Source organism: Protomyctophum bolini (assembly GCF_963924005.1).
Source record: "Protomyctophum bolini genome assembly, chromosome: 14".
In the NCBI taxonomy this organism is placed as follows: Eukaryota; Metazoa; Chordata; class Actinopteri; order Myctophiformes; family Myctophidae; genus Protomyctophum; species Protomyctophum bolini.
Window position 1 is genome coordinate 13,587,781 of NC_137875.1, and position 18,879 is coordinate 13,606,659.

Here is an 18,879-nt window from a genome sequence, read left to right on the forward strand (position 1 = left end):
TTCTCTACTCCGCTCCATCTCAGAGGAGTACTTTTAATCCACTACAATTATTATAAATATTTAGTTACTAGTTACTTTGTATCACGTCAGCCCCATAGATATTTTAAAAAAAAGAGAGAAATAGAAGCCTCATTGGCCGCTGCAGTTCATTGAAGTGATGTTTCCCGGGATCAATTCAATCCAAGCTTTATTGGCATGAGGAAACAAACGTTTACATTGCCAAAGCAAGTGCCGCTGAGAAAGAGGATACCCACGTTAGGTAGGCCTCTGATTGGCCTACCGAACTTCTTTCCTTCTGTGACGCACGCCTCTGATTGGCCTATACCGAACTAAGTAGGCCTACATTTTGATGCCAATATTGTTATACTTTTACTCAAGCACATTTTCATTAACGGCGCTATACTTTAAGAGTATTTTGATATTAGTATTGATACTTTTACTTAAAACATCAGAGTACTGGTTTCACCACTGCACGCACACACGCAGTTACACACAGGTGCTGTGTGTACAACTCAACACCACATGATGAGCATAAGAAAACGTGAAAAGAAAAACAATGCACCGGCATTGCTAAGCTTAGCATACAAAACTCTGCACAGCACCAAATTTGCACACGCACACACACACACACACACACACACAGAGAGAGAGAGAGAGTGCACACAAACAGACGCAAGTCAGCCAGCAAATCCATCATCTTTATTTCCCCCCCAACGCGCTCGTATTTTTCTTGTGGCTTGCACGGAGCTCAGAGAAAATATTTATTTTTCGCCGACGTCCTCGTCGTATATAAATATATATTTTCCTTTTCACCCTTTTCTGAGAGGAACACAAAAGAAAATCACACCTCTCTTTCTCCACCGGCTCCGTGCCAAAATAATCAATGCTTTCCAGAGAGAGGGACTTGTGGCGCGACGTGCGCGCCGTACGGAGGCGAGGGGGATGCAGACATCGCTGCAGGGCTCTGGTTGTAGATAATAAGTGAGGAGCAGTCCTTGGGTATGTTTTACAGCTATCAGAACTCATCATATTTGACATGCATTCTGGTGTTTACACAGTCTCTCCGCCGTAAAATCCTCTCCAGCTATATAGAAGGGGATGGGGGGGGCCGCGACGAGAGCACACACACACGCGCACACACATACACGTGCACATACACACAGAGAGAGAGCTTTAGAAGAGGGAAGCTGGTCGTTGCCTTCACTTTCTCCTCTCTCTCTCTCTCTCTCTCTTCCGTGTCCCATCTCTTAGCTGCGGCACAATTGGTGGTGTTAGCACCTGTCAGCTGACTGACTTCTTGTTCCCAGTGGCTTATGAAAAAATCATAGCTGTTGGGCTTCAGAGGCTGCCTTCCCATCAATGTGAATTCACCATGCTCTTCATGCAACATTAGGCCGGGCCCTGTTTTCATACGAGGGGAAGCCGCATGCATACTTTCTTTCTCTGTCTCCAATGCGCAAGATGGAAATGAAAAGGGAAAATACTAGTACTTTTTCAGGACGTTACGCGTTCGATCACGGGCGGAACCAAGCCGCCCACGAGAAGGGACCGAGCGTGTTTGGTCTCTTTGTTTGCGCGTCCAACAAAGCAACATTGCTTTCGGTTCCCCAGGTGTTGTGAGGCTGCGCTGTGGGTTTGTGATCAGGGGAGTAGAAGCCTCATCTACTGCAGAACACATAATGCAATGATGTGCACACGACCGACACTCTTCTCGTTAGCATTCCAAACAACACATGAACATGCAGTAGTTTTTCTTGTACTGTATTTTGTAGAAGTCGAATCAACCGAAACCAAGTGAAGGTGTTTAGTAGTACAGCTATCATATAGGATTATATTACCCCTCCCCCAGTGGAACTGGGGGGGGGTAATATATATAGCGTGTTCGTCTCAATGCGTTACGTTACGCCCTCCTGGTGAAAAAACATCCATGTGTATGAGACCGACGTGGTTATTGACACCCTCCCCGAGACCAAACAGTACGGTTTAGCAGTGACTGCGGGACTACACACACATTGAAATGAAAGGGTTAGAGATTAAAGGGTGGAACTATTTTTTCTTTGTGCTGCTGGACACAGAAAATAGCTCCACGTGACAGAGGGGTCAAAATTGAACGAAGGTTGCGCTGGTAGAAATAGCGGTTAACAATACAAATGACGCTAGTTTTGTGGATTTATTTTGAATGAGTGGCCCCCAGACCCCCCACCGAATTACCAGAACAAGTTAATATTCACCAAAACCAGACCAGAATTCCAACCACAGGACTCAGGCAATCAATTAATACCTTTGCAACGACTATATAATGGTATGGTAAAGTAAATGCATTTCCTACAGCTTCATGTCCAAAAATCTGAACCAACCCTTTCAGTGATGCAAATAGCCTGCATTCCTTCCTGCATCCTTAGGACGCAATCATGTCACCCTCCAGGGGTCCTGGGTGGGATGCAATACTGTACTCGGTACTGTACTCTTAACGTCGTTGACGTAAGACTCATAAAATGTCGTTGGGACCCATCTCAATTTTAGATGAGTCTTTTAGATTCTAAATCTGAAAACCAATTTATCACTGCCCTTTAAGGACTTAATTTAGGAGAAAAAAAAGAAGAAACTGCGAAAAGCATCTTAGCACATGTCTGTCTCTCTAAAAGTGTCATTGCCCTATAAGGACTTAATTTAGGAAATAAAAAATAAATAAAAAACTGTGAAAAGCATTCTAGCTGTCCGTCTCTCTAAAAGTGTCATTGCCCTAAAAAGAAAAATGAGAACCTGCAATTGCAAAACAATGGAGTGCAGCCAGTCAAAGTCTCTCTGATGCAGCATTGGATCCAGCCGGCTAATAATACAATGACATTGTAAAAAAAACAAGCCCTCTCTCTCTCTCTCTCTCTCTCTCTCTCTCTCGTGCTGTAACAGTACATCTAGTGAGCTGCGGGGGCCTGCATACATGCTGCAACACTATGTACTCTCCCTCTCTCTATCTCTCCCAGCCTTTGAAACATGTTGAAAGTCAATTATCTACACCACTTCTCCCTGACATCATCGTGCTAATACAAGCTGCTTTTGACCTTATGTTTGTGCGTGTGTGCGTGTGTGTGTGCGTGTGTGTGTGTGTGTGTGTGCATGTGTGTGTGTGGGGGAGAGAGGAGCGCGGCGTCTCACCCTGATTGGATTAACTTCAGATGCGGTGCGTGTCTGGCTCTATTACACTGGATGCACTGTGATATCTAACCCCCGAGCCAAACCTCGTCCCCTGCAGCCAGCCCTCAATGTGCCGTTGTCCGACCCCTCCCCTCCTTTTACACTTCCCCGAAGGCTACTATCCCCCCCCCCCCGCCCCCCCCTCACGACACCCTTCACACGTACTAGCATACGCAGCACTGTCGGGGACACTACACACACACACACACACACACACAAACACACACACACCTCCTCGAGGCTGCCAACAGTCATATATAATGTGCGTTTTCTCGTCACTGACGGGATGCCAGGAGGAAGCCTCCATCTCTACCTAGCATCTCCAACGTCACATGACCTCCCCCTCTCCGTCCACCACCCTCCTCCCCCTCCTCCTCCCCCCAGCCCAGACCAGAGGGGTCACATACTCTCAGTGAGAGAACATAACATACTGTATAATTGACTCTATTAACATAGTCCCGTTGACCTGGGTCATACGTTAACATTATCATCATTAGTGCTCGCACGCAGTATGGCCGCCGTCGGGCCTTTGTTTGTGCATAGAGTGAGAGTGATGGAGACGCGACGGAGACGTGAGCGAGATGAAAAGGTCTCCTAACCGCAGTCCCTTTCTATTGTCACGTCATCACAGGCTCACAGGTGCAAAAGAAGTGGGTGAGATATTTGTTTTGTTGCAAAGCAACACATGAGGTTAGATATACTGTAAGGTGCAAAAAAGAGTGTCTGTTCATTGCGGAGCTGACCATACTCCTATTACTCCAGTGAAAGGTCCAGTAGTGATCGGTGTCCCTGTGGCACGCCTCATACCCATCTGGGTCAGGATACAATATGTTTTGAGTAGAGGAGATAAGATTGTTAAAAGATATTTCTCATTTGCCGGGTCCACCGGGTGGACGGAGCATATTTTTTGCTTTGTGTGGAGACAACAGACCAGTGTTGTTTTTGACAGCAAAATGTCATAGTCATAGTCAAGTCATAGTCACCTGAATAGTGTTCATTTAGTTTTAGTCACATATCAGTCACCTGGAATGTTTTAGCGTTTGTCTAGTTTTAGTCGACTAAATATCATGAGATTATAGTCGACTAAATCTACAGTTGATTTAGTCGACTAAAATGAGTTTTGGCGGGCCTTGATTGATTGAAATATGTATTAACAGTTTGCAGAATTACAGTACATTTCAAGCACAAACTCAATACAAAGACTGTTAACTGTGAGTGGACGACCCAATTAAGCATTACAATTGTTTACAAGAGGGTCCACCTTGTTCAATTCATCAAAATGAATTGATGCAGTCGTACACTTGCTGAAGATTTTCGGGTGCAGTACTTAGTTTAGACAGTTTTTGGTTTAGACTAGTCATTGGTTAGACCAGTCATTAGTCCTACATCTACAACCTATCTCAAACTCTCGCCCTAAACCTAACCTCCCACGGGGCAGCACACCTAAACCTAACCTTAACACATGTCTAACCAATGACTAGTCTAAACTAAGTATGCACCCCAGATTTTCAGCATGCAAGCAAGTGTAAACCGACTTATACTGGATCTCTTGTCCACTAGTCCCTTCCTAACATTTTAGTTAGTTGTTTGTTGACGAAATTGTCAATATATTTACTCTTAGTTTTAGTCATCATAGCTTAGTTTTCATTTAGTTTCCATTTTGTTTCCGTCAGTGAAAAAAGGTAGTCGACGAATATTTACTGAAAATAGCCGATCTACAAGTTCACGTACGCGACTTCTGCAGTGTCCACACACCAACGAGGGACGCTGTCACAAAGAATACAGCAGCCAATGAGGGACGCTGTCACAAAGAATACAGAAGCCAATGAGGGAAGCCGTCACGAGGCCTAATTCTAAATGACGGAGCGGTTGTGCAAAGACTCGCCCGGCAGCACTGTTTAATGCAATTTATTTGTGCGAGTTTTTTGTTGAATTACTCATGACAAATTATTATTATTATTATTATTATTATTATTATGTATTATATTATATTTTCACAATCTGATACAGATACAACCGGCTAGCCTACTTTCTAATGTTTTGATAATTTGCGCGACAGATGTATGCATATGACGGTATAGAGAAGATGATCAGGTAATATAATTGTGAAAATAATAATAATAAAATTATTGAAACAAATAACTAGTGAATTGATTTCTATAGCGTACTGCTTGTTTATGTTATGGATATACATACTGTACAACTTTGTCATCAAAACAACACAAAATACTCGCACAAATAAATTGCATTAAACAGTGCTGCCAGACGGGTCTTTGCGCAGCCGCTCCGTCATTTTGATACACGTGCTGGCGAGACTCACTGCCGTCAGAATCAAAGGTTCAGCTGCTAATTGTTTCTGGGGAGATGATTATTTTTGAGTGGTGCATGCAGCCACTCCAAGAAACAGCAATGGGTGTCTGTCCCTATGTCTGCCTGCCTGTCTGTCTGTCTGTCTGTCTGTCTGTCTGTCTGTCTGTCTGTCTGTCTGTCTGTCTGTCTGTCTGTCTGCCTGCCTGCCTGCCTGCCTGTCCCTCCCTATGTCTGTCTGTCTGTTTAGAGTACCAACAGGTGACAAAGTGGCGCTGTTGAGCTTCACACTGGGAAGCTGAGTGTTTTCACTAGCACAGAGCACACTGTAGCACATGCACAGGTGCATGATGAGAGGCAGTACAGTACAGTACAGACTACATAGTCCGACAACCAATAGTCTGACAACCAATAGTCTGACAGCCAATAGTCTGACAACCAATAGTCTGAGAGCCACTAGTCCGAAAACCAATAGTCTGACCAATAGTCTGACAACCAATAGTCTGACAACCACTAGTCCGACAACCAATAGTCTGACCAATAGTCTGACAACCAATAGTCTGACAACCACTAGTCAGACGCCCCGAAAGGACCACTCAGTCCAGGCAGGTCTGATTTGTTCATTTTCTTTTGCTCATACTGTTGCAGTCTTGTCGTATATATATATATATATATATATATATATATATATAGCCAAGGTTTTGCACCGTGGCTCCCGTGCCCCACATGCAGGAAACCCTTTTGATCTTTTTCTGAGGACTGTCGACACATCTCATCATGACTGTATGGAAATTGAGATCTGTATTTATCTCCAATGCGAGCTAAACAGAACAGATGTCGGAGTGATTTGAAAGTCAAACAACTACCTCTGCCAATCAAGCCTAATTCAATTTTGTTTTTTATCCCCCTGCCATGCGATATGATGGCCTGTTCTGTTCAGTGGGAGTAATATACAAAGCGCGGGGATGATGATAATAAATTGGATTGGCTTATCCCACCACGTTCACCTCCAAAATAAGCACTAGTCTAATGCAGCAGACAATAAATCCAGATTTCCATGATTGAAAAACCGGGTTTTAGGAAGAGATATTCCGCTACATGTACAGTATATCCTAGTGGCCTAGATAACGTGTGTGTGTGTGTGTGTGTGTGTGTGTGTGTGTGTGTGTGTGTGTGTGTGTGCTTGCATGTGTGGGAGACAGAGAGAAAGAGACAGAGAGAGAGAGAGAGAATATCATGCAGACTCCCAGGAATGAACAAGCCTTCATTTGGTCCTGCACAGCTGTAAACGTGCGAGTTTGGTCGAATCAGTGTCAGCCGCGGCTCCAGCCGGGCGCGTTTGAAACGCAGCCGTGCATGGATGAGTCTCGCAAGGAGCCTCGAAACACACACACACACACACACACACACACACACGTCAATTCGGTTTACGAAGCTTGTCACGCGGAGGACAAATCGCACAGTGCCAATCGAATGACAAGACGCGTCTTGTCAATTTTCTTGACGTCGCCGGGGCTCTCTCTCTCTCTCTCTCTGGCGCAGTTAGCATCACTTAACATCCACGCACAGACCTATATGTGACTGCAGACATGATGCCCCACTGGCTGCTGTCGTTACGCCATGCATAACAAGCAGGCAACCCGGTGACAAACACAATAACAGTGTCACCAGACTCAATACCACCACCTCGCACTGTGTGGCACTGCAGGAACATCAATGAGAAAACCCTCGAGTACTGATGATGGCACAGGTCACTCTAACAAGGTACGATGGACCTTTATTTGTCCCCCCAAGTTGATTGTGGCCCCATTTACATAGGGCATTTAATAGAAACATTAAAATGTCCCAAAAAAAACAACTAAACAAGACATTAACGTGCAACAACAATACAAGAAGGCCATAGTGGTATACTAGAAGGCCTTGTTTTTTTGTGCTGTGACAACACTGGCTAGGGGAAAGCAGAGCATTGGCTTGACAATACTGACACTTGCTGGTCAAAGGCTGCCATTGAATAACCATCTCTATAAGTAAAATGCTACTATACTGTGGAAGTGCATCTTATATCTAGATTATCTGCTCTAGTCTGCATAAAACCTGAGCTCATTTCAAGACTTGTTTTTCACTTCATATTTGAAATATATGCGCTCGCTCACACGCACGCATGCACGCACTCACACACACACACACACACACACACACACACACACACACACACACACATGTAGATATTCTCGGAAGGCTATATTTAATCTATGGACAAGATATAGAAGCTTCTTGCAGAGTCAGACTAGCAATCCTAGTTTTAGTTCTGTACGCGCACGTGTGTGCGCTCGCAGGCATGCGTGCGTGCGTTGGTTCCCTGCTGTACTCAACACACCACAACAGGAACCTCTTGAATTATTTTGTTTCATATTATCAGTTGTATGTGCCTTTCTGTTTTGTTTTCTCATCGCTTTACCTTAGAGAGAGAGAGAGAGAGAGAGAGAGAGAGGAGAAGGAGAGAGAGAGAGAGAGAGAGGAGAGAGAGAGTTTGTGAACGCGTATCATTGTGTCGCTTTGACAGTCTCACGGCCACGGGAGCAGGAAAGAGTGCATGCAGATGCGACATTTTTTTCATCCCCTTAAAACAGACACAAAAAGCAGCCGAGGGACCGACCGGGGCCTGTCTGTAGGATAGGATGTGCCGAGGAAGAGCAGGTACTTGGCACGAGTAGCACAAACAATTAGCGTCACGTATAAGCAGAGGCCCCGAAGCAGCAGGGAGAGGAGAGAGAGGGAGAGAGAGAGAGAGAGAGAGAGAGAGAGAGAGAGAGAGAGAGAGAGATGGTGGTGGCATCTTATTTTCACAGAGAGGACTATAGCTGAGATGCCTGCACATTCTGAAGCCTAATTTAGACTGTGTATAGTGACAAGAGTTGATCTTCGAGCTAATAATGTGTCACGATTAAGCTTACGGCAGCCTTCCCTTCCCTTCCTCAACTCACACATATACAGTAGGCTACAGTACATACAGTATTTATGTGTGCATGTGTGTGTATACATAGAGAAAGAGGGATTTGTAATTTCCCAGCAAGAGATGTCACAGCTCATTTATTTGATGTGAAATTGCAGGCAGTGGGGTTTTTTGTTTGTACCACGCATAATTTTGTAAAGAAATACATATTTAGCCCCATGGTCGAATGCCCCCCCCCTGATAACCAGTTATTCAACACAGAGCACACTAGCCAACAACAGAATAAAAAGGAATTTTGAGAACCGAACATACAATCTTCTAAAAGATTATAAAATTATATCGGCCTACAGAAAAAATAAAAACCTTATCTAGTACACAGCAAGCTAAAATAAATCAACACACCACCACGCCAGGGACCAGAATACTTCAAACCCAAACAATTAGTAAAAAATAGAACCACAAAACGCGTTTTAGAGATTAAACAACAAATAACAGCCAGAACCAGCAACTGCATTTACTTAATCACATGTGAAAAATGTGGTTTACAATATGTCGGAGAGACAGGTAAAACAATAGGTAGTTAGGTACTAGGCTGGGACGACACAATATTAACAATGCCAAAAAGACAACCACAAGATTGGTGCAACATTTCATGGCTCACAGCATTGAAGCTCTAAAATGCGCTGGACTTCAACACAATCCTAACTGGACAGTAGGACAAAGACGTTTTAATGAAAAACGGTGGATTAAGAACCTCAACACGGATTTTCCTGGAGGTTTAAACATGCCTAAAATCAGATCTTGAACACTACAAAACTTAAACTCAGGATTAAACTGGAGAAATCTAAAAGTGATTGGATCAGACTTCCTTCGGATACATGGCGAATGCATTTATTCCTTGCATTGTGCCTACACATGTTGCGACCGCGTGAATTATTTGCGTGAAAAAGATTGCGTCGCCTGCATTTATTAAGACTAAGACTAAAGAGAACATGATTATTGTTAAATGGCCAATATATCAGCCCCACTGTGAAATCTTGTAACTCTTCATAAACATAGCATGTAACAAGAATTGTCCTTGTATTATACAGAAAAACTGAAATGTGCAATGAAAATTCACTCCCGAGTTTGCTGTCCAAACAAAGCCATAGACAGACTTGGGACATTTCAAAATCTGGAATATCCAGTATCCATATCCACTCCTGTGTGAATGCACTGCTGTCCACGAGCATGTGATCCAAGTCTGCCTTATCTCTCCTGTGTCGTTAACTTGTATGTGCTCTATCCGTAAAGCTTGACTCGTCTCAACTCAATGCTATCATAATCATGCACTGGCCAATTAAAGGGATAGTTCAGATTTATTTTATTTAAGCTGTATGAAATACTTGCCATTAATATAGTGGTTGCAACTGTAATTAATGAATTGCTTGCCCGAGTCCCGTGGTGGGAGTTCTGCTCTGGTTTTGGTGAAATATTAAGTAGTTCTGGTCATTTTGTGGGGGGCACAGGGGGCCACACAGTAAAAGTAAATTAATTCACAAAACTAACATAATTTGTATAATTGAATTGTTGACCTATTTCTAAAATATTAGCGCAATCTTCGTTCAACTTTGACCCCTCTATCACAATTTTTTGGGCGTAGTGATATGGACACAAAAAAGATAGTTCCATGTGATAGAGGTGTCAAAAATGAACGAAAGTTGCACTAATATTTTAGAAATAGGTCAACAATACAAATGATTGTTTGTGGATTGGATTTTGTGGATTAATATATTTTTCATGCATTTTTCATTCCAACTTGGGCAATCAATTAATACAGTTGCAACCACTATATTAATGGCAAGTATTTCATAAGTTAAAAACAATCTGAACTATCCCTTTAAAGTGTGGAATATTATAACTATGGTGTATTATTAATACATTTCCAAATGTTTCCAAAACAGTGCAAAATAGCAGATCTACAAAACGCACTGCGTCACCACACAACACACTAATTCCAATGTCTCAATCACCCCCACATGCACATATGACTATATGAGTTATTGTTCTTTTGTTATTTTTAGTTGGTGGTTAAAAATGGTTAATAATGGTTAAAAGGTTAATATTAGCAAGAGGCCAGGGTTCACGGCTGCACGTGGATACAGCTTGGAATGCACATGAGCAAAGTGTTCTTAGGAAACGTTCACATTTCACAATGTACTATAATCATGGTGTGCATTGATTGCATGCACAATATTGGAGAGCCTGAACATTCCACACTGATGATGAAAGCATTGTCTAAATGAAATGTTCCTGGTTGCACAATAAATGTCTGTATAGATTTGTGACTTCTGAAGACATGAATGAATTTTAAGTTAAAGGGACTCGTGCAAACAAAAGTCTCACTGGCCTTCTCATCGGGGCTGCTGCAACATATTTGGGGCGAGTCCCAGCTCAATTTAAATAATGCTATATAGATCAACCCCGATAGGCAGGTGACTTGAGGTGGGTTCCAAATGAACCAGTCTGTAACAGGGACCCTTACCGTTCTGAAACTCTGTGTATGGTCAAATTGAACCTTTCGGGTACATTTGGTTCCATTTGTACACTCTCTGAGATATGGGGGTCCATGAAATTACAAAGGTTTGCGAACCACTGATTTAAATAATCAATACTGTACAATCAGTGAATATCGCAGCCAGAGGTTCAGTCAAAACAAACAAACATTGGACTTTCTTACCTTCCTTGTATAAATACAACTGACCGTTTGACTTAAAGCTTCAACAGGGCTGTTTAAGCGTTCTCTCAACAATACAAATATGGCTGCGGATATTAAGACGTTGTTCTTCGTTGGACTTGTTTTCACGTTAACAGGTAAGTGGTCTCCTGTTGAAGGTGTCATCAAGTGTCTTGTGTTTTGCGCCCACTGTTATATCACTTGAGCGTGATATAAACACCGTGTGGACTTTATCGTTTCCTATATGTTAATCTCTTGTTTGTCCTGCACCTAGAGTACCCTACACTGCCCTACAAAGACAAAGTGCAGTAACTACGAACAAAGACATTAGTGAAAAATGCGTTTAAAAGTGTTTCACGATTGCTGGTGGCGGTTACTAGCCTACTATTACGATTGAGTAACATTATTTACTATATTAGATATATAATAATTTTCTTTTTTTTTAGCCTTCCTTTTAGTTTTTTGTGTTGTTTTTTTGTATCATCTTATTTTTTGTATCCATTCTGTGTAATATATACTTTTGTATAATTATACATGTACACACTTTTGTATATATACTCTTTGTATCTATGCTGTTTCTGGACGGGGAAAGGGGGCGGGTACAAAAATGGAACTGTTTTGACTGAATTGCCTGTCTGAATGAATAAAAAGGAATAAAACAAAGTAACATAAGAAATATAAAAATAATAATAATATATATTTTTTTAAAAGGTGTTTCAACTGGTCAGCCAAATGAGATATCGGCGTTATATAAGCGATATTACACTAACTGTATATTTTGTTTACCCCCAAAAATCACAAAGGCTCATTAAGAGGCTAGTTTGACCTTTGGGATACACAATTAATTAATTAGTCGGTGTGTTTAGAAACGTACTTACCGCACTTTGGCTTTAATTTGTATAGGGAAGTAGAGTGCAGTGGTCCTCAAAGTGGGGTGGGGGTCCGGGACGCCAAGAGCTCCAGCGTGCCACTTCGTGCCATGTTGCAAGCTGTAACATTTTTGAATAATTTGAATAATCTTAAGTCAATTACTCAATTTAGATTCTTTTTTTTCTTTTTTACACAAATCTTCTCTGCTGGGGGGTTCCTGACAAAATGGGGGTCCGCGGCATCATATATATGATTTTACGGGTCCTTGAAATGAAAATGTTTGAGCACCACTGCTATAGAAACCATACGTTTTTTCGGAAAACTGGATTTAGAAGAAATTTGTAGAATCAAACCTCAGGTCATAATGGGTTATGGTGTCTTACCTGATAGCGTGGGGACAGTCGGTGGTGAACATAATGGTGGCTGCCTGCGTGGTTGTTCTCTCTGTGGGACAGACGTGGGCGTAATGGTGCCTGTGTGGTTGTTCTCTCTGTGGGACAGACGTGGGCAGGTCGGGCCTCATTGGGAAGAGCCACAGCGAAGGCAAAGGTGACCCGGTGCTGCAGTACGTCGTCAACAACTCCCTGAGAGAGCACCCGGTCCTCACCAAGCTGAAACTGGTGAGAATGGACACAACAGACATTCAGAGCCTGTGCTACTGTAGGTCTACTATACTTGGGGTATAAGAAGACAAAAAGGGCGGTATCAATTGCCCTGAGCTAGCATTCACATTTAACCTAAAATGATGTTCAAAGCTTAATTTAGCTGAGCCTTGAAGGGACAAATGATTAAGAGACTCTTCACCACATAAACCCTGGCATCCCTATCTAGGGCATGTCTTATAGTAAAAAACTAAACAAAAAACTAAAAGGGTAATCATTTTTCAGAAATGGCAGATCTCCAATCTCATTGTAGACCTTAAATTATTGTAGCTGTCAATATATCTGCACTCCATGGCTTGGATTACCTGAGTAACCGTTATTCGCCACTGGAGGGCAGCACAGTGCCGTAGTAAACTATAGTAGTACACTTTCGGCACCCTTGTTTACCTTTTCTCTTCTGTATTTGGGACGTCGGAATATGACATGTTGATGTTCTAATTAGCGGCCTACTCAAAAACCTTTTGAACTATTGAAAAAATGTAAGTTACATTCCCCCGCATATGCAGCTGGTCGACTGTAATGAGAGGGAAATTGCTACATGGAGCCTACCTAAAAAATACAGTAATAATTCAGAGTCCCATGCCCTCCAGTCGCTCCAGAGTATTACAATTTTGTAGCCTTAAAAAATAGCTGCGTGTGCCGTGTGCTGTAGCTACTCACCAATATTTAATTATTTCGGTGAGCTCCTGTATCATGTTCATGTATCCATTTGAAAGTTATGACAGAAAACATGTTTTTCTTTTCTTTTAGTAAAACAAAACTAAAAACAAACAAAAGAAAACAGTCAGGGCTGCCTGCAATTACGACAAATAACTTTAGCATGTCTCTCTAGCCTTGATATAGCCCTGGTCCAGTGCTTACAGAGACAGTAAGCACTGGACCAGGGCTAGCCTTGATACAACAAGACTGTTGTCATAATTATCATTATAAGTCAGTTGTCCGAATCTCTGTCCGATGCCCGTGTTGGCTTTCACTAGGGCTAGCTTTCACTAGCCATGAACGAAAATCCAGGCTGAGTGAACTTCCTCCTCCAGCTGGGAGGTGGGACGTCACGTGGGAGGTGTGGTTAATTAGGCCTACACCAGCAATCAGTGGTGTGTAGTGTGGTGTAAAGTAACAAAGTACCAAGGAAGGATCAATATAATGGAATGGCGATCAGAACAGGTCAGCTCCATTTAGGGAGATCTTAAGGCCTATGTCACATGCTCCATCCCTGATGATGTCACGTGCCCTCTCACCCCGACCAACCAACCAAAAAAGCTAACCACCTGCAGTAATAGGCCTATAATTTGGATTATTGATCACAATAATCACCAGTATTACGATTCTTCTGCATTTCTCTTGTTGCTGTGTCGTTCCATTTCAGAGAACCCTTGAGGACGAATGGAGCAGAATGATGGTTGCCCCTGAACAAGCCCAGCTAATGGCCGTTCTCATGAAACTGATCAATGCCAGTAAAGCCATTGAAATAGGTGAGAATACTGTATATAGGGTGTGAGCTCTACAAATATGAAACCATAGAGGAAATTCAAATACTTGAATTGCCACACAACAGAAACACTATTCATACTCAGTGGTGGAAAGTATGTACATGTACTCATGTACTGTAGTTACAATGTTGAGTTATTTTATAACTGTACTGGAGTAATTCGGCCATCTTAATTAAAACAGCTGATCTACAAGCTCACAATGCGTCTCATCCAAAATATGTTTTTACATTTGTGAAAGTGAAATGGGACATTCTGCGTAATGAGTACTTTCTACTTTTGGTACTTTAAGTAGATTTTGATACCAATACTTACACATTCTTCCGTACTTATATTCAAGTTTTACTGAGTATTTCTACATTGCAGTATTGATAGTTTTTCTAAAGTAAAAAATAAATCTAAAATATGAATACCTTTTCCACCACTGTTCATACTGTATCTTTTTCCTAATCAAATAACCCATTTTGGGCAGGAACCCCCTTTTGGTGTTTTAAACATTGTTATCATTTAGCTATTGAAAAATAGCAGATCTACAAGCTCATAGCACGCCACTGAGTGGCACGCTATGAGCTTGTAGGTCTGCTATTTTTGAAAAATCGTGAAAATATTTATTTCAGAAAACTGGAGGATTTAGATGATTTTTTTAAAATTTTAGGGAGCTAAATGTGTTTTGTGTGTATTCTGCAGGGATGTACACTGGGTATAATGCACTGAACATGGCACTGGCCATGCCAGACGATGGACGTGTCGTGGCCTGTGAAATAGAACAAGGATATGTGGACATCGCCAAGCCATTCTTTAAAGAGGTGATGGCAACATATTATATTGATAAATATGTCGCAACATGTCATTTCTCTACTCAAACTGTGGGTTGGGACTCGGGACACCAGGGGGAGTACCCAAATTATTTTGGGTGCATGGGGATGATTTGCTTCATGTGCAACATTCAGTAGATCGGCTATTTTCACAATATGAATTTGAGGAACCACGTGACAAAATTGTATGTCTCAACTCCTACAATTCCATGTACTTCAGGTCAGGGTTGGTGTGCATGGGTCCCCAGTTCAAATGGGATTATTTTGTGGTGGGTCCCCAATTCAATAGGATTATTTTGGGGTGGGTCCCCAGTTCAATAGGATTATTTTGGGGTGGGTCCCCAATTCAATAGGATTATTTTGGGGTGGGTCCCCAGTTCAATAGGATTATTTTGGGGTGAGTCCCCAGTTCAATAGGATTATTTTGGGGGGTTGCAGCCTGAATAGTTTGAGAACCTGCACCGCTCTATTTGATTCATATTTACAGTGATTATCATCACACAGACACTATACCAAAGCAACAGATTCAAAGTGTCTGTGTGTGAAAGGTCCATGAAAGCAGGCTGATTATCCGGTTCAGTTTAAAAACTAGTGTAAAAACATGGCAGGCTAGTAAGTTATCAGTGATGCATAGCCTACTTTAGCTAATGAAATTAATAACAGTCACACACAGACACGTTATTAATTTCATTTTATTTATGCGTGTCATTTGTGGGTGTATAACACTGTGAAATATTGTAAATGCACATAACATTGACGCACCTAAATATTGCACGAATGACCCAGTTATGTGATTATAGCTGCAGTTGCATTGCTTACATCGCATTGTACAATGAGGTCAGTCTTTTGCAGCCCGCTTTTAGTTTTTTTTACCCTGTGCATGTACTCTGTTACCTTTCCACCACTGTCAGGAGCTGAGAAAGATTGATTGTTTCTGTCAAAGTAAATCCATGGAAGTGTTGTGAAGAGACCTCGTATCTCCACGTTTCAATGTCCATGTTTGCTTTTTTGAGCCTCTAATGCATGGCTTTCCAAAACATCATAGGCCAGCTGCCCATCGCCAGCCAAGTCTATGGACTGTAATGTAAGACGTCATCTGGCTGATATAAATACATATATCTTGTAATAGCCTACATTTATTTAATTTTTCACAGACATCAACATGCCCCCAAAAATGTGGGCGCCCCTCACTTCACGCAAGTGTGACTTTAAAAAAGGAATGCATAACTTTGTCATGCAAGAGTGTCACATAAAAGTAGCGAACATAGCAGATCGGCTATCTTTTAAAAATAGTAGATCTGCTCATTTCAAATGTTAAAAAACAATGAAAAGAGAGAGAGAGAGATTTTGGACATACAAGTTTTCTACCCGAGAGCGCGACGTACTGTACTATCTAGGAGCTGTCAGTGTGTGTTCTGCTGTGGCCTGAGGGAAGAGGAGCGAGGCGTTCGCTCAGGTAAAGATGCAGAGCCAAGCAGCAGGATCAATGCTCATCTCGCCCCGTGACTACAAACGTCCTCATCAGTGTTGGCACGTTTTGCAGGAGAAACAAGAGGTCAGGTCTACGAAAACAAGCCCAAAAGAAGCGTCTCTATACAGTAGGAGGCCACATGAGCGAGAAACACACACACACACACACACACTCACACATGGCTATTTGACAATAGCAGATCTACAAGCTCACAATTTGGGGTGTCGATCCTTGACATGAAAATGTTTGAGAACCGCTGATTTAAACAACATTAGGAAGCAAGCCCAAATAAGCCACGCAGATTAGAAACAAGCCTTGGCAGAAGACTTTACCCAACAAAAACAAGCCCAAAGTCACTTACAATATGCAGACTTGGCAACACTGGTCCTCATTGAATGGCAAGCTGTGAAACCGCAAAAAAAAGAAGCACGCACACACGCACGTGCACACCCGCACACTCCGCACACACAAAATGTCCTCTTTTTACCACTCAAGTTTCGTTATTTCTTTCCTCTGTTGCAATTAGGCTGGAGTCGAGGATAGGATTGATGTCCGGCTGCAAGCAGCTACAAAAACACTGAGTAAGTGCCTTTACAAATGCCGATCATTAAAGTTACTAGAAGTGACATGTTATGGTTGGATGGTTGCATACAGGGGCCCTCAGGGGTCATTGAGGGATTTAAAGGTCTAACTCAGAGGGTGCAGGGTGGGTGTACAAATAGGCCTGATTGATTGATTGACAGTTTGCAGAACATTTCAAGTACAACTCAATACAAAAACTGTTAACTGTGTGTGTACGACACCATAAAGCAAAGTTGACAACCTACATGTAGTTTGACAACCACCGCTGTAGAGTGTTCAATAACAGGGGTCTCCCCGCCGTCTCTCCAGCTCCTTAATAACATACATTTTCAGGCGGGTCATCGATTTCATCCAGTCAAGACTCAAGAGAGTGTACCCATTCATCAGCGTCAGTTTTATTAGTGTCTCAGACAGTTCCAGTTTTGTCAGCTAATTTATTTGCGTCATTCCACTCGTCTGTCCCGTATACAAATGTATACGAGACAATTGGCCTGACCTTAAAATGCACTTTCTGTTTACTATAAAGAGCTGAAGAGACATGGAGACTCCTGTTACTGAACAAACACTCTATGATGACTCAATGATTACTATCAGAATATAGAGCTACCGATATTTAACACTTATTTTCAAAAACATCACTTGCTGCACCTTTAACAAAACATACCGTACAGTGATAATGCCTTTTTGTCATTTTGTTTGTCTCGTCATCAGGGGAACTCATCGAGGCCGGAGAGGCGGGCACTTATGACTTTGTTTTCATAGACGCCGATAAAGCAAACTATGACACCTACTACGAGAAGTCTCTGGAGCTTATAAGAAAGGGGGGCATCATTGCTATTGACAATGTAAGTGAACCATCATTCACAAACTGAGTCGGTTTAGCCTCCGATCGATAGTACGGTTAATGTAGCATTGCAAGACAGATCAGGTCACCTCTGTGTAGTCGGACATTTTCAAAAGTTGGTGGATAGAGTGGAAATAGCAGATCTACAAGCTCACAATGCACATTATGTGAGGCATATTTTATGTGTGACACGTATAAAATATGCCTCAATTTAGTCTATAATAAAAAATATATGTTCTAATTGTTTTGTTTAGTGTGCGCACTTGCACATGCACGCACCCACACACACACACACGATTAGTTGATGGATTGAAAAGGTAAGCCTAATAATGGATAGAGTAATCTATAGTTGGTGCCCGGCATCTGTGTTGCGTGCAAGCGTTAATACTAGAGGTGTAACGATACCTTTTAACAGCGATACGTTGCGTATCATGATACATTGTTTATGATACATGGACGATATTGGTTCATTATGGCGATCCGATCCGATTCAATGATTTGAAATCGATACAGTAACTATTTAAAATACATTGACATTATTTGACATTTAGTCATTTATTTATTTTTTCATCAAAAAAATGCTATTATAACACGCACAAAAATGTACTATTGATGCAATCGATTATTTGCAAAGCAAAACGATTCGATACCGATTATTTGCATTGCAAAACGATACGATACAAAGTTTTCATTTCGATATACTTCGATTCTTGAAATTAAAATCGTTTTCGATGCAGTTACTATATCGTTACACCCCTAGTTAATACAGTTCATGATTTTTATGTGACACCATGCAGGTGTTGTGGAGTGGCAAGGTGGTGAACCCTGCCCCTGATGACCTGGTGTCCCAGACTCTGGACAGACTCAATAAGAAACTCCACAAGGACCAGAGGATTGACCTCAGCATGCTGCCCATCGGCGATGGACTAACACTGGCCATCAAGCGCTGAATTCACATACTTTAAAACATTTCTTTT

The 18,879-nt window shown here is 42.0% G+C and overlaps 1 protein-coding gene across 1 annotated transcript; it reads left to right on the forward strand.

Moving 5' to 3' along the window:
- Window positions 1-11,253: 11,253 nt before the first annotated feature.
- LOC308327958 (catechol O-methyltransferase domain-containing protein 1-like) lies at window positions 11,254-18,852 on the forward strand (the record flags this gene model as incomplete). Its single annotated transcript, XM_080781606.1, has 7 exons — window positions 11,254-11,308; window positions 12,543-12,661; window positions 14,070-14,175; window positions 14,878-14,996; window positions 17,003-17,057; window positions 17,770-17,903; window positions 18,700-18,852. The coding sequence occupies 7 exons, from the start codon at window positions 11,254-11,256 to the stop codon at window positions 18,850-18,852; spliced, it is 741 nt and encodes a 246-aa protein (XP_080637732.1).
- Between the last annotated feature and the right edge of the window lie 27 nt (window positions 18,853-18,879).